The sequence below is a fragment of the Opisthorchis viverrini genome, assembly GCF_000715545.1.
Source record: "Opisthorchis viverrini unplaced genomic scaffold opera_v5_525, whole genome shotgun sequence".
NCBI lineage: Eukaryota > Metazoa > Platyhelminthes > Trematoda > Opisthorchiida > Opisthorchiidae > Opisthorchis > Opisthorchis viverrini.
In genome coordinates this window covers 166,928-177,586 of record NW_008752176.1, presented here as the reverse complement: position 1 = coordinate 177,586, position 10,659 = coordinate 166,928, and the positions used below count along the sequence as shown (strand labels likewise).

Genomic DNA, 10,659 nt, shown 5'->3' with positions numbered 1-10,659 from the left:
CCTCTGAGCTGTTAACTACTTGATGATGGTGGAGAGATATTAAAATTTTCAATAGACGGTCCGTCCTTCCCAGTCTGTACTTTAGAGATAAGCGAGATTTTGGTCTCGGTGATTGTTAGGCCCACCGGAGGTTTCCTTGGGCTCGTTGCGTGCATCAGCCAGAGCAGTTAACGCACCTTCCCAGAGTTCTTTGCTTCTATCTCTTCAGCTTTCTGGATTCACCAAGCCTCTCGATCCGTGCGAGCGCTCTTTTTAGCTTGAAGCCTGACAGCTCCCTTAGCGGTATTGTCCTCTGGACCACATAAAATACGTATCTAAGCTTCAACCGTTTTACTTGTTGCTCGAAATCCGTTAAAAAAAACGGAGTACCAGCGTCTTATGGAATTGTAGACAGCATCCTACGGTGGGAGTTAACATCAGGAGACTTTGTCCGAAAGGCGCTTAAGTAGGTGGTTCTGGTGGACATGTTTCACATCAGGATCCCAAAGCCCTCCACTAGCTAAGTGGAGTGTGCACATCTCTAAAAAGCGCAACGACGAACCAGTGAATGATCCGTGACAACCTATGGAAATTTTCAGGGTTGTCCCCCCGTTTCTATTCAGATTTGTCACTAGGATCAGCATGGATTTCGCATTCCAAGTGGCCGCTGATTTAGATATTTAAATCCTGCCTGAAGAGAGATTAACGGATTTGGTTATGCAGGTGGCCTGGATATGTTGCTTGACGCTTGCCCGTGCAGAATACATTGACCAGAATTCGTTTTATACCTTCGAAGTGCAAATTCAAACTTTCTCATACCCCCCTGAAACCTCAAGGACCAGATTGCTCGGTGGTTAAAGCACGAATTTACTGACCGGAGGGTCCGTGGTTCGAGCCCGACTTCTGCATCTCAACTTCTCCAATCTAGGCTTGGGCACCCTGGCCACCGTGCTTCCTTTTGATGGCATGGCAGCTAGGCACCGAAAGAGTTTTACAGCTGAGCGTTTTTTCTCTGAAACAGAGTGAATGGTTCGAGTTTGTTGACCGTTCATCTGTCTTAGCAGCTGAATAAGCCGTGACTGTACTGCGCGGGTGATCAGGGCGCGAGCAGCAATGGCGGACCTGCGTCCTTTATGGCATAAAAACAATTTCGTTGAAGCTTAAGGGCGGTGCATACAATTCATTTGTATGAGCGGTCTTCTGTGGTTTAGACTTGGCCCATCTGATCCAGGGACCTGTGACGCTTTCAAGTGTTTGATCACCGGTATCTCCGTAGCATAACAAGACTAAGCTGGCCGCACTGAGTCTGCAGCGAAGTGATGCATAAGGGGGTGCTTGGTAATGAGTCCGATTCATTAGAGCAGCTTATTGAACCTTCCAGGTTGAGGCGAGGAGCATGTGCTACGTATGCCCAACCACCGTCTACCTAAGAAACCGTTATTTTCTGTTCGGAGCGCTTGGCGAAAGGTTTGCGGGGCACAAGCGATGGCGGCTGCTGTCAAACTGAGTGCTATGGGATCTTTGAATCTTCCTGGCTGGGGCCAACGTGATCTTGCCTGTAGATGTGTGGAAACTTTGCAAGAATTGGCACGCGGCCGATGCATGTGGCGCGCATGCTGTTATTTTAAATGCTTTGATAAAGTTCGTCTGTCGTGCGCTGGATTTATGTTAAGCGAGGTTGGCAAAGTACTCTGGGGCAACCCGCTAATATCACCCCAATACGACGTGATGCCCTGATGTGTTTACTTTTATGCTGCCTAGTGGCGTAAGCACCTTTTTTTGGTTGCTTTTCATAAGGGTGTAGAACTTCGCAGCAGAATCCAAAATCTTTTCCCACTTTTTACTAGGGCCTTCATTTATGAGAAACCGGTACATATCAGTGGTGTATTGCTGTCGGTGGTGATAACGGCAAGCTTCATCGTCCCTCACTCCTAAGTATGCAGAACTACATGCCGTTTGTTCAAACCGGCGCGCAAATGCCTCAGGTGTCGAGATACAATCACTAACTGAAAATGCACAGATTGGTATGTACACCAGTACAAAATAAATGCCCGTCTAAGATCTATTCATCCAAACCTCTAGCTTATACATTTCTTCAAAACTTATGAATTCCAAAGATTGCTGTGTACTCCTAGACATACATAAGGTACTACTGACTCATCAATACTGCCGGATTTCTTGATCGGACGAATGACAAGTAGCCAAACACGACACTGCCAACTCGCAATGTCAAAATGTATGGTGTCTAAACTAACCAGTTCCCATCGTTTGCACATGCTTCTTTGAGTGTAAGGTCGGTGAATGGCACTTGGTTGGTCCCGCGATTCTCACATTTATTTCAAAGCTGCCCAAGGATGTAGACACTATCGTTGATCGCAATAGGGCCATACTATTCCATTTTCCCACTTTCCTCGTAGTTGTGGCAGTCAAGCACCATTATGAATTACTGGTGTATTGCTGTGAATGATGGCGATGTCTGTGTTTATTGGTTCCTACATGGGCTGATAGCGAGGTGACTCAGTGGTTAGAGCTCGAACTTACTGACTGGAAGGTCCGTGCATCGAACCCGACCTCTGCATCACGACTTCTATCTAGGCTTGGGCAACCTGGCAGTATCCCAGCCGTCTTACTTTGGGTTGCATGGTAGCTAGGTACCGGAAGTGTGTCCAGCGTACGTGCAGCAACAGTCCGTTTTCCGGCTTGCTTCATGGTGCGAACATTAAAATCTGTCCGATGAACTGGGCGTCAGCGTTTGAAGGAGGAATTTTAAGTATCTGTGGCTGTAGCGTCCGAGTCAACAGTTCATGCAATGGGTGGCGGACGGATCCGCATGTTCTTGGGAATTGGCCTATGGAGATGTCGCAAGGAGTGCGAAGGGAAGAAGAGAGGTGCAAAAAATAAGGGCGCCAGCAGCAGTCTGTTTCCGCTTACTCCCCGCTGTATGCAACAAGCAAGGCGCCCTGGCTGGTGGCACTTCGCGACGGTCGATGTAGCATTAGATTATCTCCAAGTGTGCGGTTCCTGGCTGTACGTAGGCTCGGACACTGCCAGGGCGCGCATACCTAGACGGGAGGGTGATTGAGGTCATTAACCAAAACCTTTGACTCAAAAACCTAACTGCAATGCAGTCGTGGTTGGCGGAAAGTCGTCAGAGTGGCAAGTCATCACACATGTTCCGCCTTCGGCAATCAGGAGATTGTTAGCTAGACCTCACTCCATTGACCAACCTGATATCAGAGGCTCTGTGAGTGTTGCTCGAACACTCCCAAGCAGTATAGCTCCGTCGGTTACCGAGCTGCACAAACCGTCACATCGGTCGAATTTCTCCGTTACGGCATTGATGTCCCCATCGAGGGTAACGGCAATGGACGAGATGGGCCGAGTGCTAAGCGCGCGAATTTACTGACCGGAAGTTCCGTGGTTCGAACCCGACCTCTGCCTCTCGACTTCCCCTGTCTAGGCTTGGGCGACCTTGCAGTATCCCAGCCCTCATGCCCCCTTCCTGTGGCATGGCATCTAGGCACCGAAAGGTTGCTACAGCTGAACGTAATGACCAGCACAGCTGAGTTTGCTGGCAGTGACTTTCATACTTAGCTACCGAGTAATTGGTTGACCTCCGCTGGCTCGTTTTCACCCTTCGCGTGGTTGTTACGAAAACGGCTATTCGGGGCAGCTGGTCAGCTGACATACGGAACACGTGACCAAGGCATTGGAACTTATGGAGTGTGATCAGCTCATCTATCATGAGTGAATTATCCTCTCCGAGAACCAGTAGATGTACTTCGCCATTACTGACCCAATGTTATCACTAGAGTGGGGTAACGGTCAAATTTAGCGTGCGCAGGGCGTGGCTGCTAGGATTCTGACCCATAAAACAACATGAGGCGCACCGGTGCACTGCACGCTTGATCCTTGACAAACGAGCTCATGTCACACCTGCACTACAGATGATGTAAGTTCATAAAAGCTCCTTCGGCTCTCCCATATGGATGAAAATATTACCTTCGCTGGAGTACCTAGACTGGTTAAGTTTAACGGGCAGGCGGATTAGTCTATTACCCTAGTCGTCCTGCAAACAGGTTCCGGTTCGAGTCCGCTCATTCTTACAGCAACACCCTTCACCTTGCAGGTGTGAGAGTATACCAAGACATCAGATAGAATTATTTAGGTAACTTAATATCGCCTGCATTATTGTGTTATCACAGAACGAAAGCCCTGTGGTCTTCACACTCGATATCTATGGGCGAAATTCCTTGGATCATTTCGGCCTTATAGGCGTTAAAGGTTAGACATGAGTGTCAAATGATCATATCAGTTACGAATCTAAAGAGGAAATGTGAGGTACCACAGCCTTGCCCAACCATTTGATGTAGCAAACTCCGACAAGAGTTTCTCGTAAGCCTTCGCGTGTCCATGAGAGTGGGCATAGAGCGCCTTGAAAAGGGTAAAGGACTTGTGGAGAACACTTGCTCCATAGGCACTTCCGTAGTTCTTGATGGTCCACGGAGTGAGAAGCAGCCAAGTCAGGAAAAATCACCGCTGTTTGTTGGTGTAGCAGTATCGCTTCTCCAGAATCTCGGAGGGCACATATGTGGTCTATGCATCCTTTCCCCTACGACGGAACCCTACTTGGTTTTCTCGGATATGCCTCTCTGTGTCCAGTCAACCAGAGAACACCTTCAATGCTTCACCGACCAGGCTTGTGCCACAGTAGTTTTCACAGTGTCCGCCTACTCTTTGAAGACCGGGGTGACTGTCGATATGCCTCATTCTACATGCACTTCCCCTTCACTCCATATAGCACCAATAAGCTTCGTTCGGTAGACGGCCAGGGATTTTCCGCCTTTGAAGAACACTGGATATAGATCGTCTGGTTCTAATGCCTTATCACGTTTCAGGCATGTCCCACACTTTATTTCTTATGACGCTCCATGCGCCCGCCAGAGTTGTGTTGCAGAAGTTCATCCAAACTGTCATCGAACTGTGCGGTCCTTTTTCCTTTCAGTGCTTTTGCCACTGATTTAATGTGCCCTCTTACACTTATCACCTTCATCATCGGAGACAGCAAAATTGGTGTTGGCACATGCTTCACTGCCGTACAATCCTGCCCTTGTACAGTCATGATACTTTTCATCTATTGTTTCGTTGGCTATCACTATCCGGTAGCAAAAGACCTCCGTCTCCTGAGCTGCAACTGTCCACCGAAGCTCTCGGTCTTTCTATAGGCTCTCCGCTATTAAGCGCTTTCGCACTCTTTCCCTGCTAGTTTGGGTTTACTGGAATCAGTTAGGACTAGCGACCTTGTCGATATCTNCGGTCTTTCTATAGACTCTCCGCTATTAAGTGCTTTCGCACCCTTTCCCTGCTAGTTTGGGTTTACTGGAATCAGTTAGGACTAGCGACCTTGTCGATATCTAGTGGTCATTTCATCGTATTGGAGAAGTTGGGCAGTGCTTTGATCGCCACTAGCGTATCTTCGTTCATATTTTACCACACTGCATCCACATGCTCGTTATCAGGGTCGGTTTTCTGCGGAGAGTAGTTGAACCAGTTCCGATAGATAAGCTGGTGCCACAGGTGTCGAATGTCGTCAGAAGTTGTCCTGGTCCTCCCGATTCGAGAAGTGATCTTATCTCCAGCCACGCTATCGCAACTCATACAACTTCCCGGGTAAATAAATTTGTCTTCCTCATCGATTGGCTGGTCTGCCAGCGCAAGGCTTTGGTTTGATCGCACGCAGTCTTGTACCAGCACTTTGCAGTTGTGCCATGCATACCCAGCTGTGGGGCAGAACTAAGGTGAACCGGATAAACCGATATAAAGATAACTGACAGTTTTCCGATAATTCGTGAGTGATACATTAGCAGTTGTCCTAGCATATAGTTCTATGTTTTTGTGTGCAAATCTCTATGGTAAAACAAAACAATACGGAATGATGTACATCGGGATATAATGCATACAACTGTAAATTATAAGACCCGTGACTCTAAAAACAGCACCATAATACAGCCCTGCCCCCCCCCCCCCCCCCCCTGTGCGAAATTGACAGTGCAGCTTGTGTCTTTACATGAGGGTGGGTATAAAGGTCAGTTACAGACTTAGGGTATCTGACTGCTGTCATGGACTAGCTTTGGATCAGATGTCAGCCAGTTGTCTAGGTCCTTTAAACCAACCGGTCTAATTAGTCACTGTTCAGCATCAATATTCCTACGTGAGTGTAACTTCCATATGAGAAGTCGTTGGTCGACGAGCCAGTCAACGCATGGGTCCCGTGATTGAGGGCTTAGTGAACCTCTATCCTGTCTAAATGCGAAATAGTCACACTGTTGGTCAGTCGCTCATGATCGAATGCTTAATTGTTCATACCACTAGCCTAGAGGAGTGGATTCAAAACCCCCTAGGTCTCATGAGGGGTGAACGAATCACAACTTTAGTGTTCCCGGATTTCCAAGGCGCATTTGACCCAGTTGTCTCGTCTGCTCTTCTTAACACGCTTGGTCAGCATCGAATTCCCCGAAAGTTTATGAAAATAGCAAGCTTCTTCCATTCCCATTTCCGGGCGTGTGAGAGCATATGTAGGTCTCTCCAAAAGCTTTTGTGCATAATCCTCCTGTAAGAGTGCCCGTTATCACCATGACCATTTAATTCTGTGATCGGTGAAATAATGAGGCGAAAGCTGGAGGGTATTCAAAACCTTACTGTTCAAATAGCTGCTGGCAAAGATCTTGTTGCTCTGAAACTTCCTGACGACATCGTTCTCGTCTTCGAAAGGGAGAAAAAGCACTGGTTTATTTGAATGAACTGGTCAAAGTCATCAAGTCCTTTAGAATGCAGTCACCAAAGAAAGGTGCCCGAGGTTTAGCGTTTTATTTATATTGGAATTTGTATAAGTCCCGATCGCAGTTACACATGAGGTCAATGAACGAATCTGCAAGATTTAGGTCGCGTTTATTCAGTTGAGACAAATTTGGTGGCAAAGTAGCATGTCTCTGAATCTCAAGGGACGTGTATATCTGGCTACAGTATGGTTGTTGGAGGTGAGTTCATCGAGCAGTGGAACTGAAACGCCTTCGACATCCGTTATCTCAGGACCCTAATTCCCATAAGCTGGTGCCGGCGAATCCTTAAAGAGCTAATGAGGATGTGATTGTTTGTGCAGTGAGGACCGACCGGTGAACATACAAGCACCAAAAGTAGTGTTTAGACCATATATTTCGCATGACGAGTTATCGTTTGCCAAAAAATGCTGTTTTCTGTGCCCAATTAAGAGTGCTGGAAGCAAACAGGTGGTCAAGCTTTGAACTGACAAAGGGAAATGAAACATTACGAAATGTCTGGGTACTGTCAATGTGACTGGCCCTCTAGGATGGGGTCTACACGATCGTCCTATGCATGATTGAAAACGCTTCACGCGACAGTTGCGTTCCTGTTGTCAGTCTCCATCCATATTACCTGAATGAGTGTCTAGAGGGATGTGGGTGCGTGGGTTACCTCTCCACCAACTTTTACTTTTCTACAATAGTGACCTCATAAGCTGTGGTTGTACGGCTGCAAATCACCACTGTCGAAAACTGAAGTGATGCTGTGAGGGATGATGACTCTGGCTGCTGATGTTCCCTGATACGAATTAGAGAGCTGTACATTGCTTCTAGGATTTTGCTCGCAGATTGGCTTCACTCACAAGACAAAATCTGTATTTGAAGTTCCCAAATTTGCTCTACCAACACTCAGTAAAGAGTACTGGTTTGGCCTAGACAACTCGCACTTTTTAAACTCTCGACTGCTTCCTCTGGTAAGAATGTCATTTTGACTACTTTCCTATGGTGGCGCGTTGACGTGCCAGTAGTTTTTTGTTTACTGGAAATGGCTGAATCCTGATTTCAAACCACTCACGGATAATGTGCAGATGAGTGATGAATCGTGATGCAAACCGGATCTCAGTTGCTTATCCATAGTCTTGGGGAATGAGGAACATCGAACGGTCACGATGTCTAGGCTCATTTAAATAGCGTTTGAACTGCACTCACACCCACTGTCTGCTAGTTTTACAATACCGAACTCTATTCGAATCGTTCCACTGCTTCGCGGCGAAGGCACTTTGGTCAAGGGCTTCACCGACCACAAGGGATACTTCAACCTGAGTACTGTTCATGTGACTCACATCCGAGGAGGGGGCATATTACTCTTGTGCTTGGCAGAGTATGCTGATTTATGATTGGAAATGGGTTTCAATGGCGTTCTTGACATTCCTGTCTAGACTGCGAGAGAAGTATTGCTTGTAATGACACTAGGTTCCTTCAACCCTACCACTCCACAATAAATTGTGGTTGTACGGCAGTGAAGTATCTTCAATATGCATATAATACCGTCAATGGTGATGGTGACCTTAACTGAGGTCATGCACAGTACCAAGCAGGTAAACCACCTGTCTGACAATTTACATGCATTTACATAATCTCGCAATGCGGATGGAGGTAAACTGGGTGAAATGCGAATGCAGTGAAGTATCAGTGTCAACACTGATGTTGTCTGTGGTGATTGATACGAATGCTATACGCATCGTACATATCGAATCTGACTTTCCACGAGTCACTTATGAGTGAACATTAGCTTACCGCTTGCTACCTTTATGGAGAAATGCATAGAGGAAAAACAGACGTTTTGCCGTAAGAATTTTTAACCATCCTTTTTCCTGCCAACTAAGTTTAACTATCTCAGTTACAGTCCTTTCTATTTTGTTTTACCTACTTATTAGAGGGGGTTATTTTTTCCCAGGTCGCATCCCACGTAAATGAAACTGGTGCTCAGGAACACAAAACTGTAAGCCTGTCTCACTAGTTTGTGGGAACTCGCGCTTGGATCCCGTCCACACAATTACATATCTACTTTTCTACCCATTGCAGCAAGAGTTTGACGCTTGCCGTTGAAGTCCGCCTAGATCCATTCAATCCACGAAATTTTCTCGGCAACTGAGCGGTTATCGCCTCTTGCATCTATGTTGAATGCTTGTATGATCCTCTTCCCGGCCATGTGTTCGCATTCTTAATCCTCAAATGCATAATTCTGCGGCGCAGTTCATTTTGGATATCGTACTCCTCTTGTTGCATGTTTTAACAGTACAGACTCAAAATTGGTGGAATTTCGATGAACAGCTGAATCCGTATCAAATACCGAACTTCACGCCTTTACCAAACCGGAGGTTTACTCACGAAGTTGAGGTTGGCAGGTATGGCCCAATGGTCAACGACGTGATCGTGAACATTCCAAAGTAGTGCTGCTTTTTCTTATCTCATTACGGTAGAGCTGGAATGGGAACATATATAGGCTCTTCAGTTTCTGTCAATTATGACTACACCTGGTCCGAGTGGCCCCCACAAAAAGGGAGATTAGTTAATATGTTTCTCGGAATCCCCTATGCTGCTCCTCCAGTTGGTGATCTGCGGTTCCGGGTAAGTCTTAACCTTTTTTATAACTGGTTCAGGTACCAGTCCCGGCTTATTTGGACACGAGGTATCCCTGGTATGCAAAGTTCTATCGTCCTGCGTGTGTTCAACCCAGTGATCTGCTCAGCACTTTCATAACGAATTTCACGGACATTTCTGAGGACTGTTTATACCTGAACATCTTCACCCCAAACGTGAGTACTTCCTAATAATGGTTTCAGCATTTGGTCCCAGTGTACATTCACACCTGCAGTGATTCTCTACTTTTGATTCACACAGCTAATTTTAGTACGTTTGGGGCTTGAGTTTGATCTCTTGGTTATCAGCTATACTTTTGAACAGAGGGGAGACCATAAAATCCAGCATTCCTAAGGTGTGGAATGATAGACTGCTCCGAAAAAGTTCAGAAACCAATCGGTAGGCCTCGTGACCAGGTTACAAGATTGGTTGAATTTTGAGGCAGAAATAGAACCAATCAACAAGCTCTCATCCAACTAGCAGGCCAAATCAATGTTTGTTAGTTAGTTTGGTCAGGGGCGAGACGGACCAAGTGATTAGAGCTCGGATTTACTGACCAGAAGATCCGTGGTTCGAACCCGAATTCTGCCTCTCGACTTCCCCTGTCCAGGCTTGGGCGACCTGGCAGTATCCCAGCCCTCGTGTGGCATGACAGCTAGGCACCGAAAGGGTGCTACAGCTAAACGATTATAAAGTAGCTGTGACCCATTATATCCCACATCCGTACTGACTTGAAGTAAGGAAATCACGGACTTTCGGAGTTCAGTAGTTTTGGTCAACACGTGTTAAAGCCGATGGGCTAGAGGAAACTTCCATGAATTTGGGCCACTTGTAGGGTCTGCTTCTCCCGATTCGTTCCATGTGAAGATTCTTGAGCATCGTTTGCAACTCCGGTTGGTCTGTGTGAGTGAGCTAGCGCTCCGACGGTTGATTAAGGGAATTTTGATCTCATTGGCCTCTCCAGCACTTTCGCCAATGATTCCACTTTATTAACAACACACTATCACGAGTCGATTCCTAACTAAGACCGCTGGATTTACGTTCTCCATGCTTTCTGTCGGCGAATCCGTAATGAGACAGTTAGAAAGCGCGTTTTCGGTTGTGTAACGGGTACTTCCATTGAAGAATGTGTCCAGCACCAGAAGCTGCGTTGGTTGGGACATGTGTTACGTATGTCGAACCGTCGTTTGCCGAAGAGAGTGCTGTTTTCCATGCCCAA

The 10,659-nt window shown here is 46.7% G+C and overlaps 1 protein-coding gene across 1 annotated transcript in view; it reads left to right on the top strand.

The window, feature by feature from the left end:
- Positions 1-9,192: 9,192 nt before the first annotated feature.
- T265_11518 (hypothetical protein) overlaps positions 9,193-10,659 on the top strand; it is a gene marked incomplete at both ends in the record, with an annotated part of 26,008 nt that continues 24,541 nt past the window's right edge. Inside the window, 3 exons of the mRNA XM_009178195.1 lie at positions 9,193-9,247; positions 9,281-9,428; positions 9,461-9,616. Of these exons, the coding sequence (XP_009176459.1) occupies positions 9,216-9,247; positions 9,281-9,428; positions 9,461-9,616 (336 nt within the window). The remainder of the gene's footprint in view (positions 9,248-9,280; positions 9,429-9,460; positions 9,617-10,659) is intronic.